The sequence below is a fragment of the Podarcis liolepis genome (genome assembly GCF_965112155.1).
Source record: "Podarcis liolepis genome assembly, chromosome: 18".
Lineage (NCBI taxonomy): Eukaryota > Metazoa > Chordata > Lepidosauria > Squamata > Lacertidae > Podarcis > Podarcis liolepis.
In genome coordinates this window covers 12,093,574-12,118,179 of record NC_139572.1, presented here as the reverse complement: position 1 = coordinate 12,118,179, position 24,606 = coordinate 12,093,574, and the positions used below count along the sequence as shown (strand labels likewise).

The window sequence follows — 24,606 nt, the reverse complement described above, 5'->3', positions numbered from 1 at the left end:
TGCACCCCTTCCTTTTTTCTTGAGGGGGGCTCTGGAGTCTCATCCGGCTCCCCTGAGAACTCGGGAATCCAGAAGGCTCCATAAGAGCATAGGAAGAGTCTCTGTCAAATCTTCGTTCATCTGCTGGAGCCGGTTCCCACCAGGGACACTTTCTCTGAAGTAAACCTTCATTCCGATAACCTTTTTGGTGGAACTGTGAACAACAACCCTGCGAGGCAGCAGGAAGCAGGGGCACCCAGAGATTGCAGGGCCCACCCCCATCTCCCTCCACCCCCAGCAGACGGCACAGTCAGGGGCAATGGAGGCAGCACAGCCCGACAGCTGGAAGGTTGCAGGTGTTCCTTGCGCGCACACAAGTCTGGCTCCTTGCCCACTCCCCGCTTGGCTTCCAGAGCTGTTGACACGCACGCACACACCCCGCCAGTGCCAAGCTGCTGAGCAACACAGGTGTCCCACAGGGGGCTTTGCTCAGACCAGTGGGCCGCCTTGTCCTCTGCCTCTTGCGGGGAGGGGCTCCCCGTTGCTCCCTGCAGCTGGCTGCTATATTAATAACAATCCCAGATATTAATTAATTGGCTGCATGAGTCACCCGGCGCTCTGGGAGGAATTCTGCAAAGAGGTACAGTGTATCCCAAGAGTCTGGCTTCTGCCTCTCCAGTTTGGGAAGGCATTGCCGCCCAATGGTTACTGCAAGGGGGGGGGAAGGGGAGTAGGGCAGAAGGCCTGGCCTTGTACGTCACAGTGGCATCTTTTAAGCCCAGAATTTGGGGGTTTGGTTGGGCTGAGAGTCTGGCAGAAGCACCATAGAATTGTAGAATTTGAAAGGGACCCCCCAGGGTCATCTAGTCCAACCCTGTGGAATGCAGGAATCTCAGCTAAAGCATCCATGACAGATGGCCACCAGAAGTGCCCACACTGGCTGGCAGCAGCAACTCCCTAGCTCCCAGGCACCTTTGGAACTCCTTGCCCAGGGAAACCAGGCAGGATCCCTCCTTGTCCTTCTGGGAGGGGGAGACGGTTTTCTTCCGTGGCCGCTCAATCCCTTCTTCACTCTTACCTGTTCCAAGTTTTTGGCTTTCTGCATTTTATCAGTGTTTGCTTTAGTTGTTTTTTTTTTAGCCCCGCTGAGTCCAAATTCTGGCAGAAAAGTGGGGTTTTAGTAAGAGCAGGGTGGCGCCCTTGAACTACAACTCCCACCATCCCTGACTGCTGGCTGTGCTGTCTAGGAAGGATGGGAGTTTTAGTCCAGCAACATCCTGCCTTGCGGGGGCTGGACTCGATGACCTTTGGGGGTCCCTTCCAACTCTACAATGCTATGATTCGAGGGAAAGGGTGGGATGGGTCGGCATCTCCTCGCCCGGACACTCCCTGGCTGCGACCATGGGTGCGGGTTGCTGCCTCTCACCCTGGCCCACCTGGCAGCTCTGTTGTGGGGAAGAGCCAAGCAATGGGGCAGAGTTTGCGCATGGCCCAGACGAAGCCGAAGGCAGCCCTGAAAGCCTTTCCTAAGCCACAGTTGCCACATTTTGCACGAAAGTGGGGTTGAGAGGCAGTGTGGTGTAGTGGTTGGTGCTGGAGATGGGGGACCGCAGGGGGTGGCACTGGGGGCCAGCTGCTGCCTCTCAGCCTGGGCGTAGGAGCCAATTCCTGGGGGCCGAGGTCCCTTTGATCCCCCCAATAAAATAACTGACATTCAAATGGAGTGTCTTGTGATCGATTATGCAGTATTTTATTCAAGTTGGCACGCTTGTCCTACCTCGCAGGGCTGTCGTTGCAGGGGTGCCCCTTCGGAGTCCAATGCGGCGGGAGAGAAACGCAATTAGCTAATGAGCTCACTAGCCATGATGGAAGAAGCCCCGAGGTGGGGCCCTGCGAGGGGCGGGGCGTGAGGCGAGGCCCTCCCCTCCTCCCCTCCCGCCCCATATCGGCGACGTTCACACGTGACGCGCCTCCTCCTCCTCCTCCGCGGCGTCTCCGGATGGCTGCTGGGCGGCCGCGCTGCTGCTGCTGCTGCTCCGGTCCAGGCTGAGCCCCGCCAGGCAGGTAAGGGGGATGCAAAGCGGGGGGCTGGGCTGGGGCCTGGGGTGGCTTTATTTGGGGGAGGTCGGGGGTTCCTCTGGGGTCGCCCTCTCCGCAGCCGCCCGTCCATCTGCATGCAAGCGACCCCCTCCCCGGGGATGCGTAAAAATATTCTCCCCTCGCGCCCCGGATGCATTTGGGGGGGGGGCTGCGAGGGATGACGCGAGTGATGCAGGCAAGCCAGCGGGGGGGGGGGGGCGTTGTTGGAGGAAAAGGGTGGGGAGGGGGCTCGGGCACCTGCATTGCCCCCCATTGAATGTCCTCATTCGGGGGACTCTTGGGGGGGAGCAGAAGCAGCCGCAACATCTCCCATTTGGGGGCAGCAGGAAAGGGTCCCCTCCGCGCACTGCAGAAAGGGGGGACCCCCAAACACAAGACGCCGCACCCCATAGCCCAGCTGCCTGCCACTAGAGGAGGGACAGCCGGCTGCCCCCAGGGTGGGGGGCAAAGGGGGCGGAAGCTGCAGCAGCTCCCTCTTCCCCCAGTGAGATGCTGCTGCTGCTGCTCCTGCTCCTGGAGGTTCTCTTTGGAGAGACCTGGCTGCATCTGGCTCAACAGCTCTCCCCCCCCCCGAACCGCCCTGGACCTGGAGGCTGCCGGCCAGTGTTGGTTGTGTGGCTTCTCCCCTTGGGGTGCCTCCATCTTTCAAGTGGGCAAGAGAAGGACATGGGGTGACCCTTGGAGATACAAACAGCAGCCCCCGCCAGGGCCAGGAGAGGGGCTATCTGAGGCCACAAAGGCAGCTGCTGCCTTATTGCCAAGTGTCCCAGCACGGACTGGCAGCAGCGGCTGTGTGGGTTTTTGACAGAGAGGTGCTGCTGAGGAACCTCTTCCTAAAGATCAGGTAAGATGCTGGTCCTCATGATTTGGGAAGGAAACCAAGCCCAGCCCCTGCTCTGACTGGCTCAGGGTCACCTGACAGGCACATAGGAGCAGGGGGGCAGCAGGCCTCTCCCCCCTCCCACATGCTATCCCAACTGGGACTTGGAGGCAGACTGCTTCTGGGCCTCCACAGACAGCCTTTCTCTCCTCCGTGAACTTGGCTGGTTCTGTTCAAAGCAGGGCACCCTGGGCTGGGTCAGCCTCCTCTTCGCCACAGGCCCCACCCCTAGAGATCCCCCCCATGGCCCTCTCCCTCCCACACCCTCCAATATCAGTTTGTGACTGACAGCCTTTGATAGCTCTACCCCCACCCCTGCCTCTCCTGCATTACTTTTCCTGATCCCCTTTCACAGCTGCTCAAGCTGGTGGCTGTCATGAAATCTTGTGGCAGTGAGTTCCACAGCACGTGCGAAGAAGTCCTCTTTGCAATGCAGGGGGTTGGACTAGACAGCTCTTGGGGGTCCCTTCCAACTCTATAATAGGAGAAAAACCTATTTCTCTATCCGCTTTTCCCACCCACAATTTCCCACCCCTCTAGCCCTATCCTCTGTCCCAGAAGCATTTTCCTTGCAGGGAACTATCTGTGGTGCCGGATTATTCACAGGGTCCTCTTGGGAGAGTTTCCCAGCACCCATCCAGATCCTTTGGCCCTCATTTTTCTGCCACAAAATGCCGTGTTTGCACCCACATTTAACCTTGACTTGACGTCCTCCAGAGGTTTTGCCTGCCAGTCCCAGCAGCCAGAGAAGAAGAAGATGGTGATACAGACACTCTGCTTGAGCTCAGAGGCACTCCCAAACAACAATCCCAACAAAGCCAGAAGGAGCAGGGAGCAATTCAGGTGGATAAGAGAAATCGGATCTGCAAGAAGCATTTAAATCGCTCTTGATTTTTTAATCCGGGGGAGGGGAGGGGGACGGCGACTGAATGTTATGTCAACAGGTCCCCACTTGGGGGTTGGGAGAGCGTTAATGAGCACCTGAAGACCCCCTTTCCCCTTCCAGGAGGCTGATCCCTTGGCTGGCCTCCCTCTCGCGCAGCTCTGGGGCTTCTGAGAGCGCAAAAGCTCTCCCTCGCCCGAGAGCGAAACTCCTGCTCCGTAATTAATTGCTGCTGAACGGGGTCCAAGATCTGGCCCGAAACATTGCAGTGCCTCTGCTTGCGTTGCAGTGCAATCTGCTGCTGCTGCTGCTGCTGCTGCTGGGGTGCCCTGCAAATCTCAGCACCCCTTTTGTGCAGCGGGAAAGTGCATGCCAAGAGTGGCTGGGTAAGCCATCCAAATGGATGAGGTGGTATCATCATCATCATCATCTTGCTGGACCCCTCAAGAGGTGGAAAGGCTTGCAGAACTATCTCCGGGACCTTCATTCCAGCTCACTCCTGGAGGGCGCAGTTGGTGCCTGGGCCCCTCAGAGGACCTGTAGACCAGCCCTTGCTTGCGGGAGCCTCCTGTAGAGGAAGGGACAGGATCCGCCACTCGGATCCTGACTCTGCACAGCTTTTGGGGCAATGCTGAGCCAGACGCCACTTTGCCTGCCCTGGTCACTGCCTACATCCCTTAGGCAGGACGAAGAGGACTAGAATATTGCTGATTTTTACAGGAAGGCCCTCCTCTTAGTTGCAGAGCAGATGCTCTGCAGGCAGAAGTTCCCTGCCCCCTCTGAGAGGCTGTCAGCCTGAAACTCTGCAACGGATTTCTTTGGAAGGTGGCAGACTCTCATTCATCTGCCAGACAGGTGCGATGCGATCTCTGCATTGCAAGGGGTTGGGCTGGATGACCCCTGGTGGTCCCTTCTAACTGCGATTCTGATTTTCAGAGCTGTTGCTACCCAGCCAAAATTTCTGGGTCGTGTTCCAGGCAGATAGGGAAGGGGTTCAGCCCAAGCCCCCTGGCTCCCCCTCTTCCCAAATTCAATCTGGCTGCCTTGCTGGACTGTGGTGATATCACTGCAGGGAAGTCACTGGACTCACACATCCATGCTCTGAGAGTGCCCACCTCTCAGGACTGTTGTGCATTTGAGTCCCCCTCAAGGACACATAAGAGGAAGTCCATCTTGACACAGAACAGAGTTAATCTGTGGAACTCCTTCCCACAGGATTGGGCAAATTCATGGTGGATAATGAGGCTGCTGTGATGATGGTGGTGGTGGCTTTTTCCAGCTGGAACTCTCAGGGGGGCGCCATTGCCAGGCTCAAAGGGAGGCATTCATGGAGACTTCCAGCACCTCCTTTTCTAGAATAATAGCACAGATTATTATTATTTATCAAGTTTGCATGCCATGCTTCATCTGAAGATCACGGGGGGGGGGGGTGTCACAACATAAAAATGCAAAATGAGAACACAAAATACATAATAAAATGAAAATGAACCAATAATCCCCCCTCCCACAACACGTTTAAAAAGGTATCGGATGTCAATCAGCCAAAGGCCTGGAAGAAGAGGAATGTTTTTGTCTGGTGCCTAAAGATCTATAATGAAGATGCCAATTGAGCCTCACTGGGGAGAGCGTCCCACAAACGGGGAGCCACTGCAGAAAAGGTCCCGTTCTCTGGAGGCTCATGAAGAAGGGCCTGAGAGGATGATCTTAGGGCCCAGTCAGTTGATATGGAGAGAGGCAGCCATAGAATCATAGAATTGTAGAGTTGAAAGGGATCCCAAGGGTCATCTAGTCTAACCCCCTGCAATGCAGGAATCTGAGCTAAAGCACCCTTGAGGTATTGCGATCCTGAGTCATTTAAGGCTTCAGAGGTCAAAAACAGCACTTTGAACTGGGCCTGGAAACTAATTGGCAGCCAGTGCAGTCAGACCAGGATCAGTGTAATATGCTCAAACCATCTTGCTCCAGTCAGCAACCTGGCTGCTGAATTCTGCACCAGCTGAAGTTTCTGAACCGTCTTCAGAGGAAGCCCTACGTATAATGCACTGCAGCAGTCTAACCTTGAGGTTGCCAGAGCATAGACAACAGCAGGCTCTCTCTCTCCAGATAGGAGTGTGGCTGGGCCACCAGCCGAAGCTGATGGAAGGCACTGTGGGCCACTGAGGCCACCTGAGCCTCGAGCGACAGCAAAGGATCCAGGAGGACCCCAGGCTATGAACCTGCTCCTTCAGAGGAAGTGTAACCCCATTCAGAGCAGGCAATCTCCTGCCCATCTGGTCTAGCCTCCAGCTTATCTGGGTTGAGCTTCAGTTTGTTGGCTCTCATCCAGTCTGTGAGGCAAGACACTGGTCCAGCACTTCCATTGCCTCACCTGCAGATGTAAAGGGGAAACAGAGCTGAGTGTCCTCAGCATACTGCTGACAACATACTCCAAACCTCCAGATAACCCCACCCAGCAGTTTCATGTAGATGTTAAACAACGTGGGGGGTAGGATTGAGCCCTGCGAAACCCCACATTGAAGGTTCCACAGAGCTGAAAAGCATTTCCCAAGTAACACCCAAGTAGGACTGGAACCACCACAGAGGAGTCCCACCCACCCCAGACTCAGACAGCCATCCTAGAAGGAGACCCTGGTTGATGGAATCGAAAGCCGCTGAGAGGTTGAGGAGAATTGAGAGGGACACATTTCCCCGTCTGTCTCCTGACAAATGTCATCATGCAGGGTGAAACTGTGGTCTAAACCACAGAGCCTAGGACTTGCTGCTCAGAAGGTCGGCGGTTCAAATCCCCACGACAGGGTGATCTCCCATTGCTCGGTCCCTGCTGCTGCCAACCTAGCAGTTCGAAAGCACATCAAAGTGCAAGTAGATAAATAGGTACCACTCCGGCGGGAAGGTAAACAGCGTTTCCGTTCACTGCTCTGGTTTCACCAGAAGCAGCTTAGTCCTGCTGGTCACATGACCCGGAAAAACTGTCTGCGGACAAATGTTGACTCCTTCATCCAGTAAAGCAAGATGAGTGCCGCAATCCCAGAGTCGTTTGTGACTGGATTTAACTGTCAGGGTCCTTGACCTTTAGGGTGACCAAAGCAGTTTCTGTGCCAAAACTGGCCTAAGCCCCAATGGAAATGGATCCAGAAAATCAGTTTCCTCCAAGAGTGCATGGATCTGGTCTGTGATCATCTGCTCTAGAACCTTGTCCAAGAAAGGGAGATGAGCAACTGACTGGTAGTTAAACTAAAAAAATTCCTTCCAGTAGCACCTTAAAGACCAACTAAGTTAGTTCTTGGTATGAGCTTTCGTGTGCATGCACACTTCTTCAGATACACTGAAACAGAAGTTGCCAGATCCTTCTATACCCTTCTCACCCCTTGCCTTTTCCTGTAAGACCTATTGCAGTCGTTAAGAGTCGTCAACAGGCTCATCTCAGCTATCTGCCAATCACCCATTCCCACCACCCTTCTGAGTAATACCCCTCCCCACCTTCTCACTATATAGAAGGATCTGGCAACTTCTGTTTCAGTGTATCTGAAGAAGTGTGCATGCACACGAAAGCTCATACCAAGAACTAACTTAGTTGGTCTTTAAGGTGCTACTGGAAGGAATTTTTTTAGTTTGACTATGGCAGACCAACACGGCTACCTATCTGTAACTGACTGGTAGTTAGTTAGGTTTTCTGAATCCAGGGATGGTTTCTTAAGAAGTGGTTTTACCACGGCCTCCTTCAAGCAGGCAGGGACCATCCCCTCTCCTAAAGAGACCTTGATCACCTCCCTGCCCCAGCCAGCTGTTCCCTCCCTACTGGTTTCTATCAGCCAAGAGGGGCCAGGGGCCAGAGTGCAAGTGGTCGCCCTGACTTATCCAGGCTCCTCAGACCTTAAAAAATGAAACTCGTTCAACACAACAGGCCTAGACTGTGCTCTGGACCCCCATGAGATTCATCTGCTATAACAGCAGTCAAGGTCTTGGTGGAGGCAAGCAATTTTATCCTCAAAATGCCTTGCAACCAAGTCACAGCGAGTTGCCACTGGCTCTGTCACCTCCTTTGGGCCAGCCTGTAAAAGGCCCCGTACAACCCGGAAGAGCTCTCCCAGACGACATGATGAGGATGCCATGAGAGCAGCAAAGTCGGCTTTCTTTGCTGCCTTCACTGCTACTAGGTAGGCTCAGTAAGGAGCCCTTACCAGTGTTCGGTTGTATTCATTCGCATCTTTCCTCCCCTTGCGTTCAAGCCGTCTCCCAGCTTGTCCTCGCCCTAAGCTCTGGAGTATACCAGGGGACCAAACGGGCTCCACAAAGTAGGAGAGGGCGCTCAGGGGCAATCGTGTCAATAGCCTGAGCCGCTCAGGTGTTCCAGAGGTTGGCCAGGGCTTCGAAAGGAGCACCAGCCATATCAGCCGGAAATGCCCCCCCCCCCAGCTGTTTGGAATCCCACTGGATCCATCAGCCTCCGAGGGCGGACCTTCCTAATAGGTCCCCTGCCTCTGTGGAGGGGAAAAGGTGCTGACAGCCTAAATCTCACAGGAAAACCATCTGCAAGTATCTCAGGAGCTGTCCTATGGAAGAGGGAGCAAGCTTGGTTTTTTCCTGCTCTGGAAGGTAGGACTCGAACCCATAGCTTCACATTACAGGAAGGGAGATTCTGAGTCAACATCAGGACGAACTCTCTCTTAGGAAGAGCTTTTCTACCATGGAAAGGAGGTGGTGGACTCTCCTTCCTTGGAGGTTTTTAAGCAGAGATTGGATGGCCATCTGTCCTGGAGGCTTCAGCTGAGTTTCCTGCATTGCAGGGGGTTCGGCTGGATGACCCTCAGGGGTCCCTTCCACTTTTATGGTTCTATGATTCTATGATTCCACGAAGTGATCTGGCCATGAAGAGGGACTGGCATCAACACCCTCCATTTTCAGATCACCTTGTCTAGTCAAGAGAGCAAGGAGCGTGTGGCCTGACACATGTGTTGGGCTCGGGACATGTTGTCACAGCCCCATGGCAGCCACAGAGTCCTGAGCCCCCCAGAGCTGGTTGCCTCAGCATGGTTGGTCAAGTTTGGGGTCCTCCACACCCCCCTCCAAGACTCTGCCAGCTCAGACAGGGGACTGGCGGGCGATAAAGCAGCACAATCCCAAATCTGTCCAGCCCCAGGAACACCCCCTCTAGATCTCCCCCAAACTGGACACTCTCACACATGGAGAGAATTCCTCTAGGCCATGGCCAATTCCCCTCCCTGACCCCCAGGTCTCGCCAGATGCTACACACAAGACCCAGGTGGGCACAGTGGGGTGAGACCAATGCCCAAGCCAGAAGGGCCCCAGTCACGAACGAGGGGGTCTTAGTCCAAGCCAACCTGGCATTCAGCAGCCGCAGACAAGAGTTAGGGGGAGTTGGGGCGGGGTAGCTGAGCCCCCAATTCCCAGAGGTCCCCCAAACAGCGGCAAGCCACTCAGGCACCAGGATTGCAAAAGACCAGCTCTGCTCAATTGCTCTTGCTGGTGTGTCCAGGGTGCCATATGGCCGCCCGGCAGCTCTGTCCAGAAATAGCACGGTATGCTGATCCTATTATGGGATGTCCACCTGGGGCAGCCAAGCTGAGTCTGCGCTCGGCCTCCACCAAGGCCTGATCCTGCAACCAAGGACAGCTGGCATCTGGTGTCCGAGGGCTCAGCCGGGCATGGGGAGATAAAGCAGCCCAGATTTTGAGAGTGGGAGAGGACAGGCAGGCTCTTGGTCCAGGAAGCCCAGTGATGCCCACACAGGCCAGCAGCAGCTCTCGGGGTTTCAGACTCAAGGAGACGTCCCCCGCCTGGAGACACCACCTGGGAACTGTTTTGGAGGAGGAGCACTCACACCAGGAATCGAACCCAAGCCTCTGCTCGAAGCACCAGAGGAGAAAAAGGAGAGAGAGTGGCCTAGTGGGAAGGGTAGGGCAAGAATGATGTTGAGGGTCATCCAGTCCAAGGCAGGAATATGCAGCTGCCTCATATAGGGATCAAACCCGCAACCTTGGCATTATCAGCACCATGCTGTAATCAACTGAACTATCCAGGCTGGTGGAGGGCACTGGTTAGCCTAGACGGGTTTTGCACCCGTGCCCCTACAATAGCCGTACAGGCGTGGGAGACAGGAGTGCTGGTCGGGAGCTGCTTGCGCCAGGTTTTTATAGAATCGTAGTGTTTAAAGGGATCCCCAGGGTCATCTAGTTCAACCCCCTGCAGTGCAGTAATCTTGGACGTGCTTTCGAACTGCTAGGTTGGCAGGAGCAGGGACCAAGCAACGGGAGCTCACCCTGTCGCGGGGATTTGAACCGCCGACCTTCTGATCGGCAAGTCCTAGGCTCTGTGGTTTAACCCACAGTGCCACCCGCATCCCTCCTCCTCCTCCTCCTCATTATTATTATTATTGTTATTACTATTACTAAACCCGCCAGTGCCTGGGCAGGGAGATGTGTTTCTGGCATTTGACTCTCTTTGCAAAAAAGCCTATCCTTCCCAAAGAGTCTCTGCCAACTGCTTTTTTACAATCCCACTGAACTTCCCACGTTTGAGAATCCATTTCCCCTTTACATTTCCCCTTCTTTTCTCCACCATCCACCCATTTCCTTGACAGGAACTAGAGAGGACAAGGCTTTTGGCAGCTGCTATGCTCTGCCCTCTGCCGTCGGAGGCAGGATATGGCTCTCGTACCCGGATCCTGCTTTTGGGTTTCCCCTGCTGGGCCGCTATGAGAAGAGGGGGCTTGTCCCTTTGGCCCGGTCCGGGTGACGGACCCTCCCCTGCGGAGATGTGCTGTGGCAGCAGAGCCTCCATGCCCAGCGGCAGTCTATCCCCAAAAGCCGGTCGCTGGCAGCTGCAAGTGGGGAGAGAAGTACTGCCGCCCTCAAGTCCCTTGGGAGAGCCCCCAGCTCCAGAGGCAGTCTGTCTCAACTTCGAGGCTCTCAGGGAGCATTTGGCCTCTATAGCCCAATCCAGCTGACATCCTCATACCAAGGCTGGGACCTGTGGCATTCTACAGCTGCATATTCCTGCATTGCAGGGGGTTGGGCTAGATGACCCGCAGGGTCCCTTCCAACTCCATGATTCAGGAAGAAGCTTTTTCTGACACTCCCTGCCTCCTCCTGTGGCGGTGAGTTCCCCTGCCCACTGTGTCTCCCAGGGTCGGGGGACACCCCCCCCCCACACCCATCAGGGCTTCTTGTGCCCTGATAGATGCCTCCAGAGGGCAGAAGCCACCTCTCTCTATCTGCCCCCCCCCCCAATTCTGCACTGCGGGTTTTCTCCCTGTTGCCAAGACGGCTCCTGCTTTGTGCCGGAATGATGAACCACCCTCCGCTCTTCCCCACCTTCTCCTCCATTGTCAACCCCAGAGAACGACCCAGTTTTTTGGGGGGGGGGGCAGAAAAAAATGGGGGGCAGGAATGAATGGGCAAACAATGAATGGGAAATGCCGCCTCTGTGTCTGCTTCCTGCCTTTTCCTCTTCCCCGAGTCCCCCCTCTTTTTGCAAACGCCTCCCAGAGATTAGTCAGTGGGGCTTTTGTGGGGAGGTTGGTTTTTTTCTGGCAGACAAGCTGCTGGCTCTTTCTCTCCCGGCCCCCCTGCAATGGTGCCAGCAGGAGAGGTCTGCTCCGTAGGGCAGGATCCGTCCTGGCCAAACCATGCAGCTCCATGCAGCTGCCCGTGAGAAATTGCAGTATTCTGTTAGGGGGGATTGCTTACCCCAAAATGCACCTATTAGGGGATTACACACTTGAAATGCAGAAATGTGATGCATTGGACTTAGATGGGGGGGGGCGGTGGCTGTGAATTTGCCCAATGAATTTGGAAGAGGAGGGGGCTCTTTCACTTTGACCTGCCTTGAATCTTTGCTGGGGTTGCGGGGGGAGCATATCCTGAGCCTTATTTATCCCATTATTTTATTTATTGCAATTTATATCCCCACTAAAGGGTTGTTTGCATGGTCCTGCCTCCTCCTTGTTTTAATCACTATTCCTGCATCGCAAGGGGTCGGACTGGAAGACCCCCTACGATTTTGGCTGCTTTTCCAAGCCTGGCAGACTCCTGCGCCCCTTGTCCCCCCCCCCCCCCGCCTAGCTAACCCCCCTGCTCTGACTGCTATGCCTTGCTGCCTCTGCTCCTTGAAGCTGACCTTGCCTGCCCTCCTCCTCTCTCCTGGTGCAGGTGCTGCCAAGATGCCCGAGCAGAGTAACGACTACCGGGTGGTGGTGTTTGGCGCGGGGGGCGTGGGCAAAAGCTCTCTGGTGCTGCGCTTTGTGAAGGGCACCTTCCGCGACACGTACATCCCCACCATTGAGGACACGTACCGGCAGGTGATCAGCTGCGACAAGAGCGTGTGCACGCTGCAGATCACCGACACGACAGGCAGCCACCAGTTCCCGGCCATGCAGCGCCTCTCCATCTCCAAGGGCCACGCCTTTGTGCTGGTCTTCTCCATCACGTCGCGCCAGTCGCTGGAGGAGCTGCGCCCCATCTACCAGCAGATTGTGCACATCAAGGGCAGCGTGGAGAGCATCCCCATCATGCTGGTGGGCAACAAGTGCGACGAGACGCAGCGCGAGGTGCCCACGCAGGAGGGAGAGGCCACCGCCAAGGAGTGGAAGTGCGCCTTCATGGAGACCTCCGCCAAGATGAACTACAATGTCAAGGAGCTCTTCCAGGAGCTGCTCAACCTGGAGAAGAAGCGCAACATGAGTCTCAACATTGACGGCAAGCGCTCCTCCAAGCAGAAGAGGACAGACAAAATCAAGGGCAAGTGCAGCCTGATGTGAGGAGGCCACGCCCACCCACAAGCCCCACCCCACCCGCCCCTCTGCTTGGCTCCGCCTTCCCTGCTGCTCCTCCTCCTCCTTGGCGGCGTCCTGGCGGTGCTATGGGAACTGTGCCGCGTCCAGGTGCTGCTCTGCGTCTCGGTGGCGCTTGGGGAGCTGGACTATATCCCAGCAGCACTATGGGCACTGCACCACCTCTTCCTAGCACCGTGGGGACTGTGCTACATCCCGGCAGCGCTATGGGAGCCGCGCTGCATCCTAGTGGTGCTGTGGGCGCTGTAGAGCCTCTTAACAGCACAATCTGCTACGTCTGAGCTGCGCTGTGGGCGCTGCACTGCCTCTCTGCAGGGCTATGGGAGCTGTCCAACATCTTGGCAACAATATGGAACTGTGCTGCCTCCTCGTGGCGCTATGGGCGCTGTAGGGCCTCTCAGCAGCGCAGGGGTGAGCCGTCCTACATCTTAGCAGCCCTGCGGACGTGGCACTGCATCTCAGCAGGGCTTGGGAAGCTGTACGACGTCCTGGCAACGTAGCGGGCACCGGGCGGCCTCTCGACAGCACCATGGGAACTGTGCTATGTCCTGTCAGTGCCATGGGCGCCGCACTGCCTTTCGACAAGGCACTGGGAACTGCAGGACACCTTAGCAGCTACGGGAGCTGCCCCTCCGACCCACTGGCTCCCCACAAGTGGGAGACGAGACTCGCTCCGCTTCCCTGCCCCACCTCCCACTTGTTCCCCTTGAACACAAGGACTTTTCGGGGTGGGGGTCCCCTGGTGCTGCCACTCGGGAGGGCTTCTGCAACCAAGGCAGGGCTGCCACAGCAAACTGGGGGGCCAGCAGGACCAAGGAGGTTGCCCCCCAGACTCACCCATTTTGAGTCCCGAATCTCCTTGCTGGACTCTGGAGGGGGGCGAAGAAAAGAGGATCTTCTGTGACCTCCCCATCCTGCATTTATTGCCCCCCCCTGCTCACCCTCCAGACTTTGGCCTGCGAAGATGTTGGGGGCAGCCAGGGGGCTGCCATGCCGCTGGGTTTCCCTGCCCTACCTGCTTCGAAGGAAACCCCCGGTGGAGATGACTGCTGCTCCAGGGCCCTCCTCACAGGGACGTCGCGGGTCTCCTTTGTGGGCTTGTGGAGGCACAGGGGGAGCGTCAAGGCAAGGGGTGCCACCTGGCCTCTCCTGCAGCCCAGAGCCCAGCAAGGCCACAGAGGAGAAACCGAGGTTTCTGGGGGCACACAGAGCAGCTCCCCCTTCCCCAACGAAGCGCCCTTCTCAACATGCCAAACACTGAACGTGGCAAATGTCCCCGTGAACTTTTGAACATGTCATTTATTTTTTATTTTCAGGGTGGGGGGGGATGGGCTTGATTTTTTAAAGCTGCATAAAACCATAAGGCACAACAGAACATTTCTGCCAGTGAGGTGAGTACGGAGGGGAGTGAGGAAGGGAGAGGGGGCTGGGGTTTGGTTTGAGAAGGGGCAATGGAGGCGCCAGCCCGGCCTTAAGCTGGACTCCCCAAACCTGGTTCTCGCCAGGCGCTTCCTTGCCCGTTCATTTTCTTGCACCTTTTCTCTCTCTCCAAGGAGCTTGCAGGGGGTTGGGCTAGATGACCCCTGGGAGTCCCTTCTGACTTGGCAATTCTGCGATTCCAATCCCCGCAGTGACCCTGCAAGGTGGGCTAGGCTAAGAGGCAGCGAGTGTCCCCCAAGGTCACGCAGCAAGCTTCCCTGCCGAGTGAAAGGGATCTGTTTTATTTATTTTCATTTATTCAGTTTATGGACTGCCCTTTATCAAAAGATCCCGGGGCACTCTCCAACATTAAACGCACATTGCAGAGCACCAATAATAAAAATGTAATAAAAAGTCTAATAGCAGACAGCATAGTAATCAAATAATCAGGCAATAACAGCCCCTTCCCCAAGCTTTAAAAGGCCATAGATTATTTAATTTGAACCCTAATCTCTCCCAGGTCCTAGTCTGGTGCTCTAACCATTGCACAATCATTGCCTCTCAGTGTTTTTTTCTTTTTAACTTCAGCGCCTGTCAGTATGGCTGTGTCTCCCCCCAGGAGGAGGTGCTATGGGAGAAGTCTGATCTGCAGCTGGGTTATTATTAGATGATGATGATGATGATGATGATGATTATAATCATTAATAGTATCCCACCTCACCCACCCCAAATTGGGACTCAAGGCGGCTGATGCCAGTTAAAACAGTGCGGATAAAATCCAGAAACACACAAAATATAACTGATAAGGAGTAATTGAAGCTTTGATGGAATTAGAGCAGCAGGAAAAAAATACAAGCAGTAAAAACTGCACTGGCCCATTTGAAATCTCTTTCTCCAAGGCCTCTAGGAACAAGGATGTCCACAGCTGCAAAGGAGAAGCAAGGAGGGAGCTAGGCTGGTTTCCCTAGGCAGGGAGTTCCAAAGTTGCCTGCAGGGGCAGATTGAGGGGAGTGCGAGTCAACGGCCCTGCATGCAAGGAAAGGCAGGAAGGAGCCAGGTGCTGGTGTCATGTGGGGCGCTGCTGAACATTTAAAAGCCCCCCAATCCACTGCTGTTGCTTAGAAGGAGCCACCACCAAGAAAGCCCTGTCCTGCTTCCCCAACAAGCGATCCTAGGAGGGTGGCAGGAGAGAAGATCTCAAAACCTGGGCAGCTTTGTTTGGGGCAAATATGGCCGTCTAGACAGCATGGACCTCTGCTCTGTAGGGCTTTAGAAGGCATAATCAGAGTTGGGCCTGGAAACTGACCGCTGGTCGGTGGGGCTATTAATAATACTAATTATTACTATTATTACTATTTATTATTTCTTTGCCACCAATCTGACCGGGCTGCCCCTGTCACTATGGATGACTTCCCACAAATTAAAAACATCCAACACAGCAAAACATCCAACATCAGAACATTTTAAACTTCTGAAAGTAGGAGCTATTCAAGAGTGGAACGGTCTCCCTTCCTGGGAGGTTTCTAAGCAGAGGCTGGACGGCCATCAGTCCTGGAGGCTTTCGCTCAGATTCCTGCATTGCAGGGGGTGGACTAGATGTTCCTTGGGGTCCCTTCCAGCTGCAATTATGTGATTCTATGACCCTTCCTATACAGGCTTGCATTCAGATGTTGTCTAAAAGTCAGGTGGCCGTTGATGTCCTTGACATCTGACGCAACAAGGGCTTGCTTGCTTGCTCTCTCTAACCAGCCGCAGTCAGCAATCTGGCTGCTTAATAATAATAATTCATTTATTTTCTTTCTTAGATTAATCCCAAAGATCTCTGGGCAGTTCATGAGATGAAATTGGGGGCAAAGTCCCTCCTGTACAAAGAAGTTGCTTTAGGTAGCTACAGACAAGCTTTGCGTTTTACAGCATTGAGAATTCCTCCGATGGTGCCGCGCCGGCCTTTATTCTAGAGAGCAGGAAATATCAGGAGCGGTCATTGAAAAGCGACTCTTGCGAGGAGGAGATCCTTGGCTTCGGCTCTGATTCAGGGGTCTGCAACTCTGTGCAGACTTTGGAAATGGTTCCCAGGAAATGTGTGGCAGTGTTTTTGTCCCAGAGGCAGTGGCGTGTTGTGGGGGGCGAGGGGGCCGTGGCCCCAGGCAAGTCAGGCTGCCTTGCTGAGGCCGCGAGGCAGCCGGAGCCGGGACTTTTCCTGGCCCATACTGGTACTTCCCCAGGACCTCCCTCCTGGCGGGTGTCCTTGGGCAAGGGGTGCAAGGGGCAAGCGGAGCGGAGTTGCCCGCTTGCCTGGCACCTGCCGGTGCCTGCCCATGTGTTGCACGTCCGGGGAAGGGCTGCGCTTGGCCCCTCGGCCTGCCCTCTTCCGCCTTCTCCCAGGCCCTCGAAGGAGCGCCAGCCGCTGCTCCCGCCGAGCTGAGAGGGCCAACGCGGCCCCTGGCAGGCGACCTCCGCCAGGCGCCGGAGCCACGGGGCATAGTGAGCCACGTCCACCTGTTGCCTCCTCACGACCCCCACAAGGAGGCCTTGCCCTGTGCGCTGGCAACGTATGCTGTGCCATCAAAGCTACACCCGACTAAGAGAAGCCTGCGAGCGAGATCCTGAAGACGTCTTCCGGAGGGGTCTGGACAGGGATCGGCCCTCAGCAACATCACCTAGCTAAAATGTGCCTGGGGAGGTTTCGTTCCCGAGCCCTTTTCAAAGGCAGCCCCACGTGGAAGGCGTTGCAGTAGTCCAGATGGAGTGCAAGGGAGGCGTGGCCGTCCCCTCAAACACCCTCCCCAGTGCAGACCCTGAGGGGAGCCACCCTCACCAAAATCTTTTTTATATATAAGTTTTTTATTGGTTTTACATAAAGATTGTACACAACAAACATGACCATTCCAAAAATAAAAAAGAGGTTCTTTCGAACCTTCAGAGCTCCTTCCCTCCCTCCGTGGGTTCCATTTCTAAATTTTATTCCTGTATCTTTTACTGTAATCTATCTATTATATAATCAAGGTATCCAAAGTTCATGTTACTCTACAAGCGTCAATGTGTTCCTGCCAATGATTTCAGCTGTTTACAGTGGTCTCTCAAATATGTTAGAAAGTTATTCCAGTCTTTTAGGAATACTTGGTCTTCCTGATTTCTGATCTTTCCCGTCAGTCTTGCCATTTCAGCATGTTCCATCATCTTGGTCTGCCACTCTTCTCTGATCTCCTTCTTTCCATCTCTGGGCTACAGGCATTGTGCTGGTCCGGGGGGGAGGTTACCGTGGGGCGAGGTCCAGGACCTGAGTTGAGGGTCGCCAGACAGTCCTCCTCGGGCAAAGCAGGGTCCACAGAGAGAAGCTGGGCAAGGACAGGAACTCTGGGGGAACAGGACTGGATGCTGGCCGAAACAGCTCATCAATGACGTTGCTCCCGCAACCTGGGACCGGGCTGACTGGCCTTTATCTTCTCTGAGGCCAGGGGCAGTCCCGGCCCCCAGGAGACCCACCTCTCCTGGCCTTAAGGCGAGCACTCCTCCTGGGAGAAACCAGTTCCCTTCGCCTCTCTGCCCTGAGCCTCTGCAGTTCAGGAGAGGCTGAAGGGTTACTGGACCCAGGGGGAGACTCACCTGTAGGCACTGAGTCCTCAACCACCTCTGGAGCCAGAGTGGATTCACCTGGTGCCTGCTCCTGAGGATCCGGCACAGGTGCAGGCGCTTCAGAATCAAGGCCCTGCCCCAGTTCAGCTGGCCCTGGAGGCGGGGACTCCTGTGCAGGCTGGGATTCCTCCGGTTCAGCCTCTGAATCGGATTCCCAGGCCATCACAGGCATCCTTGCTGCCGTCGTTGCATACAGAAACAGTCTTTTGTTTTCTTTTGGTAGTTCTGCACCTAAAATACCTAGCAAAAACTCTGGCTTTTTTCAGCTCATTGTATATCATTTCCCAGAAAGCTTTTACCACCCCACATGACCACCACATATGATAAAAAGTACCCTCTTTCCTTTTACATTTCTAGCACACACGTGAACTGGTTCTATACATTTTCGCAATTTTACTGGTTGTCAGATACCAATGGTACATCATTTTTATTTTATTTTTAAAATATTTTTTATTAACAGGCCAATCAAATCACAATAATTCCAAATCACATTAATTCCAAATTACACAGCTAAATTTTAAAATTTTTGTTGGGGGTACCCATGCTTCGAGTTCCGAAAGGGATCCAAACATCTCTCTTGCTGCTGCTTTAATATACACAGTTCTGTCCAAATAGTATTCACAGTTCTAATCAATCTTCTCTTTGTTGTTTTCCTCATCTTCTTGTTGTTATAATATATTCCTTTCTTTGTGATCTCTGATGGTTTCCACAAGTGGGTTGAAAACAAACGTTGTTATATCTTGTGTGGATTTTACACTCATCCAAGAGCCATATCAAAATAGACAGACATCATTTCAACACCTCCGTACAAAATGTTTCCCACAGTCTGTCCTGGTTTCCACAGGCCTGCCGCTCTCCTCAATTTTCTCAGGGGGCTCTGCCAGGCCGATCTCACATTCCAATACAGTAACGGCCATAGTCCTCCTCCCCCTCGGTCCTCCTGCGGGCAGGCCTGCCGGAACACTCTCTTTTTATGACTGCGTCACAAAGAACTCCCTTTCCTTTCCCGATGTTTCCACAAGCCATGTCCTTGATTAGTAATCAATTTCCACACAGTTGCCAATCCTCCTGCTTGTGATCAGTAATTGTAACGATTCTTTCTTAGGGGGGAGGGTTATTGGGTACTCACATAAGACAAAAAAAGAAAAGTCCCCCCCTTTTCAGTCTCGCTCCGACATACCGATCCTTTGATGAATAATCTTCTTGATTTATTGTTGAATCCAGCCTGTCGCTCCACATCCCAGAGATCCCTTTAATTAGCAGTCTTTACTCCTGATCTTCACTCGAAGTATGTGCATTTGCTTCTTTCTAATTGTTTATTTCGAGCTGCTGCAGCCAGTGCGCGATCAGAGACAGCGTCCGGGAGAGCCAGACCCACACAAGGGCTTTGTGCCTAGTGCCCTCACCCCATTATTTCGAATCCGGGGGTGATTTATGGCCGCAGCAGGCAAGGCAGTGTTCCCCATTCCCTTGTGGGCAACAAGGGAGGCTGCATACTCCCATATCAGCCTCTTAATTACCTCGTGTGAGCCGGAGAGATGGTATTGTCAGCCATCTTCCAATGCGCCCCTAGCACCCTCTTTTTTTATTTATACAAAATCTCAGCCTTTAAAAAAATTACATAGTTTAGTTTATTACTTACAAATCATATCCAAGTAATTAATAAAGACAATACCAATCACAAGCTGACATACAAAAATGTGCTATAAAACTGAGGTATCACAACTATATACTGATAAAATTTGATATAGATTTATATGACACTCTACAGGACCTGGACAGAATAATGTATCACATCCATGCTAGGGACACTGTGATTACAACTCCGTATCAAAGTAAAAATAGTGGATACTGCTTCATTCTGGACCATACTTTCACAGCAAACGGGTGACAGTCGGGTAACAACCTCCAAGTCTTTTAAAGCTGCCAGAATGTAAGAAAAGTGTTTATATTTGAGAAGCCGATCAATGGCAAGTGCTGTTCTGTACATCATTTTCATGTAATTTTCTTTCAACGAGCAGCAGGCTGTAAACTTCAGATCCTCCTTCCATAACTTTTCCCATGATAAAAACTGTATATTATAACCAAAATCTCTTGCCCAGTGTATCATTATTGATTTAACGTCTTCATCTTTAGAGAGCCTTTCTAAAAGTAATTTATTCATTTTTGAAATAATAATAATAATTTATTATTTGTACCCCGCCCATCTAGCTGGGTTTTCCCAGCCACTCTGGGCAGCTTCCATAGAAACAAAAAATACAGTAAAATATCACAGATTAAAAGCTTCCCTGAACAAGGCTGCCTTAAGATGTCTTCTAAATGTCAGGTAGTTATTCATCGCTTTGACATCTGATGGGAGGGCGTTCCACAGGGCGGGCGCCACTACCGAGAAGGCCCTCTGCCCGGTTCCCTGTAGCTTTGCTTCTCGCAATGAGGGAACCGCCAGAAGGCCCTCGGCGCTGGACCTCAGCGTCCGGGCTGAACGATGGGGGTGGAGACGCTCCTTCAGGTATACTGGGCCGAGGCCGTTTAGGGCTTTCAAGGTCAGCACCAACACTTTGAATTGTGCTCGGAAACGTACTGGGAGCCAATGTAGGTCTTTCAAGACCGGTGTTATGTGGTCTTGGCGGCCACTCCCAGTCCCCAGTCTAGCTGCCGCATTCTGGATTAGTTGCAGTTTCCGGGTCACCTTCAAAGGTAGCCCCACGTAGAGCGCATTGCAGTAGTCCAAGCGGGAGATAACTAGAGCATGCACCACTCTGGCGAGACAGTCTGCGGGCAGGTAGGGTCTCAGCCTGCGTACCAGATGGAGTTGGTAGACAGCTGCCCTGGACACAGAGTTAACCTGCGCCTCCATGGACAGCTGTGAGTCCAAAATGACTCCCAGGCTGCGCACCTGGTCCTTTAGGGGCACAGTTACCCCATTCAGGACCAGGGAGTCCTCCACACCAGCCCGCCCCCTGTCCCCCAAAAATAATACTTCTGTCTTGTCAGGATTCAACTTCAATTTTGAAAGTAATTTCACATTATTTTCCAACAAATCTTTTTCAAACCTTGACATCTCTGTACCAAAACTTTTTTTATCCAGTTTGAAGACATCATTTAATTGATGGTACTGTAACCAATCTGTTAGTAGCTCTCTAATGTCTTCAAACTTTTTCCATTTTAATTGATCTTCCACTTCTGCTAACAGCTCTATTTAGATTGCCCAGTCACCTTTCATGTTTAATTTTTTAACAGATATTGCTTCTAACAGAGAGAGCCACCACGGTGTCTTCCGCCATCTAATAGATTTTTATACTTCTCCCATACCTCATAAATTGATTTTTTTACCAGGTGGTTCAGGAATCGCTTATGTCCTTTTGTTGTTTTCATACCATAGCTATGCCTGCCCCCCATACCTGCTATCATGACCTTCTGGGGTGCCCTGGAGCGGGGCGGGGGGAGGACGAGCTCAAGGAATGGCGTGGGCGAGGTGCAGCGCCAGGGTTGTGGGCGAAGGGGGTTCCTGGGCCTGGTCAGGCTCCTGCCCTGCCTAGGGAACAGCACCCGTTTGCCCTTCTCCTGCCCCTTTTCAGCGTTCCGTCCCTTTTTTTGAAAGTGCATTTTGAAATATACACATTCCTAGATCTATAACTATATAAATAATTGCAGTAAGAAACGGGTGTTTTCAAAAGGGGTTTGTTGTGGTGTCCAGGGGGATCTATAAATTATTTTTCTGTTTTGTTTTTTAATTATTTACTTGTTTCTGACCTGTATTTTGTTCTGTGAACCCCATTGAGATAAGGGTGATCTTAATAATAATAATAATAGGTCTAAGATATCTGTATTTTTAAACAATATCCTCACCAAAATCTTAGTCCTGTGAATTTTAATTGATTGTAGAATTGTAGAGCTGACGGGGACCCTGAGGGTCATCTAGTCCAAGGCAGGAATCTCTTGCCCAACATGGGCTCAAACCCATGGCCCTGAGATTGAGAGTCTCGTGCTCTTATCCACTGAGCTCTCTCTGTCTCTCTCACACACTCAGCAGGAGGAAACCTCTGAATCCCAGTTGCTGGAAACTGCAGGGGGGGAGAGCTGCTCTTGTGCTCAGGTCCTGTTTCTAGGTTTCCCCAAAGTGACCATTGTGGCCACAGGCGACTGCCAGGTTGACCTGGCCTGATCCCGCAGGGCTTACGCTCTCCCAGTGCCATCAGTGTCAGTTTCCATTCTTTTAAACCACCACCACCAAGTCTCTAGTCCCTATTGATTTTGGAAATGTACACAAGGAGAAGCTGCACAGTCTGTCAGGTCCTGCTTGGAGGCATCTGCTTGGCCCCTGTGAGGCCATGGGCCCCCTGTGGCCTGATTCGGCAGCCAGGCTCTTCTGCTGTCCTCGTGGAACCTCCATGTCCAGAGGCAGTCTATCTGGATCCCCAGGTTCGGAGGAGCATTTGGCCGGTGTGAGAAGGGGAAACTAGGCTAGTCAGACCTCCTCTTCCAGTGCTCTTATGTTCTCACCCCCAATGGCCCTGGGTCAAAGCCTGCAGTCTTTGCTGCTGCCCAGGGATGCTGGCTTTTCCGGGGTGGGCCTGGGGGAAAACCTGGTGTTTCTGCATTTGCCAAGGGTTCCTGTAGCCAGGCAGCTCCTTCTCTCCTCACTGGCAGAAACAGAAGCAGTGGAGCGACTTTCTCTGCTGCATTGGCACAATTTATATTGGTTATTTGAAAAGCACCAGGGGTCCGACTCAGCAGCACAATTCCGCGATCCCAGCACAGGGCGTGCAGTGCCCGGTCCCTGCGCTGTACGTGCGCCTGTTTGCCCCTGTGCCGCTGCCAGCCATAGACCTGCACAAGGCCGCCTTCAGAGGCTCCTTCGGGCAGCGGCGGCACGCTCAGGACCAGCACAAGCCTCGGGGGTCCGGGCAGCTGCTCCGCTTTCTCCCTGGTTGTGGGTCGCTCGGTTCCATCATCAAGGGGGTGAATTTTAATTTGAGTTGGATGTGTTCGTTGCTTGGAAGCTGGTGCTCCTCTGGCTCCCTTGGGTCTCCCCACCCCGTGTGTGTGTGTGTGTGTGTGTGTGTGTGTGTGTGTGTGTGTGTGAATCTGCCCCTTCTTCTTTGCTGGCCCAGGAATTGCACAATCCGCTCTCTTGTCTGCTGGGCCCAGGACAGCGAAGGGGGTCTCTTCTCCCTCACCCACTGCCTCCTCTCCATCTTTGCCGGCTGGGATGTCTTGTCTTGGATCATGAATGGTGCTTCTTTAAAATTTCGAACGGAGGCAGTCCTTTGCATTGTAAATAAATTGAAAGACAATCCCTCTCACCCCACGTTCCCTCTTGACAATGGCAGCATGACAACATCAGCTACTGTGCATAACTGGCTTTTTCCAGAGAAAAAAGATAGCAAAAAGGGAAAATAAAAGACGACCATATTATAATAATGTAATCCAACAAAACCAATGGTACAATATGTAGCTTTTATCCTAGAAATAGTCTTCCTTGAATGAACAAATAAAAATGCATTTATTGTATCCCATTCCTTCCCCGCTCCCCTCGCCTGGTGGTGTTCTTTGGTCAAGTCGGGACCCTGCAGGGAGGTGAGGGGATCCGATACTATCCAGGGGCGACGGGGGGGGACGGGGACTTGCCTCCCAGCGGAAGCTCCCATTGCCACCATCCCCGGCCATACTGGGAGCAATGGGCAGCCATGGAAAAGGCTTTGGATCATCAGAGAAGGAAATGGAAGCAAAACTGCCGGGATTATAAATGCCATTATACAAATCTATGTATTTGCAGTCCTGTGTCACCTCGCCTCGAAAAGGATATGTGTAACTCGCAACTTATGCAAATTTAAGATTTACGCACTCGGAGAACTAAAAAAACAAATGAGTAGTGTTAGAAAAGTTGTGTGCTACCCCACTCTCTGCAAGATCCCAGGGGGTTCCAGGTGCTCACCCAGGGTCTGTGGTCCTTTGGAGAATTGAGAGACACCAGAGACGGTTGCAGCTTTAAGAAATATGGTTTATTTCCCTATTTACACCTCCTGTCTGCATAGAGAGAGTCCAGATCTTACAGCGTGGTCATTTCAAGAGGGGCTGCCCAAGGTGGATCCCAGTCTTTCTTCCTCCTCCTCCTTCCCAGAACACCTTGCCAAAAAGCTCTCTTACCCTGGCAAACCCCCAGTCTCTGTTCACACCTCAGGGCAAGGGGGGGAGGAGTTTCTGGACTTGCCAATGGCCTTTAATTGCCCTCTATTGTTTCTTAATGGCCCCAACTTGGCCACCTCCATTTGCAGAGACTCCCCAGAAATTCCTCAACAGCTTCTCTTCTCCCTTCATCCCCCAAGTAATCAAAATCCTTGCATTTGTTAATTTCTAGGGTTGAGGGTCATGCCACCCCTTAAGCCAGGAAAAGGCCACCCTGGAGGGCATAGGGGTGGAGGTCATCTGTGGGGGCAGAACTGGGCACCTCCGTTTCTCTTCTCACTGCAGCAGCCCGGAGTGATGCTTGGTGTGGGGCAATGTGGGGGCCTAAAAGGGGTGGGGGGGTTGATCTGCCTGCTTGACACAGACACAGAAGATGAAGGTGGGGGAAATAAAGTTGGTGGAACAGGGCACTTGGGGGCAATGGAAGACCTACATAATGAGAAGTTTTTAATGTTTGACATTTCATTATGTTTTTTGTGTGCTGGATGCCACCCAGAAACGTAGCCCGGTGGGTTGTTGTTAGCCCTGGTCATGGGGGCCCCTTCGCAACCAACAACCAGGCCTCTTCTTCAATGAGGCTGTCCTACAACAGATCACTCTGCCCTGGCAACCTTTGTGTAATGGACTCTCATACTTTGGGGTTGTTGAAATACAACAAAAAATTAATGCATTTGAGCTGGGCAACTCAGTTGGCGTCTATGAGAACCC

General features: G+C 53.0%; 2 protein-coding genes across 3 annotated transcripts in view; both read left to right on the top strand.

Annotated features, from left to right (window-relative positions):
• The first annotated feature begins 1,948 nt into the window (after positions 1–1,948).
• On the top strand, positions 1,949–23,240 carry DIRAS1 (DIRAS family GTPase 1). 2 transcript variants are annotated; one of them, XM_083484234.1, is made up of 4 exons: positions 1,955–2,043; positions 12,014–17,304; positions 17,878–19,860; positions 20,704–23,240. In XM_083484234.1, exon 2 carries the CDS (start codon positions 12,025–12,027, stop codon positions 12,619–12,621), a length of 597 nt encoding a protein of 198 aa, XP_083340360.1. In that variant the 5' UTR covers positions 1,955–2,043; positions 12,014–12,024; the 3' UTR covers positions 12,622–17,304; positions 17,878–19,860; positions 20,704–23,240. The 2 variants fall into 2 exon arrangements, with proteins under 2 accessions (XP_083340361.1, XP_083340360.1); XM_083484235.1 differs by lacking the exon at positions 20,704–23,240 and having other exon boundaries at positions 1,949–2,039; positions 17,878–19,401.
• GNG7 (G protein subunit gamma 7) overlaps positions 1,959–24,606 on the top strand; it is a 154,180-nt gene continuing 131,532 nt past the window's right edge. The window contains exon 1 of the mRNA XM_083484289.1: positions 1,959–2,043. The gene's annotated coding sequence lies outside the window, so the exon portion shown is untranslated. The remainder of the gene's footprint in view (positions 2,044–24,606) is intronic.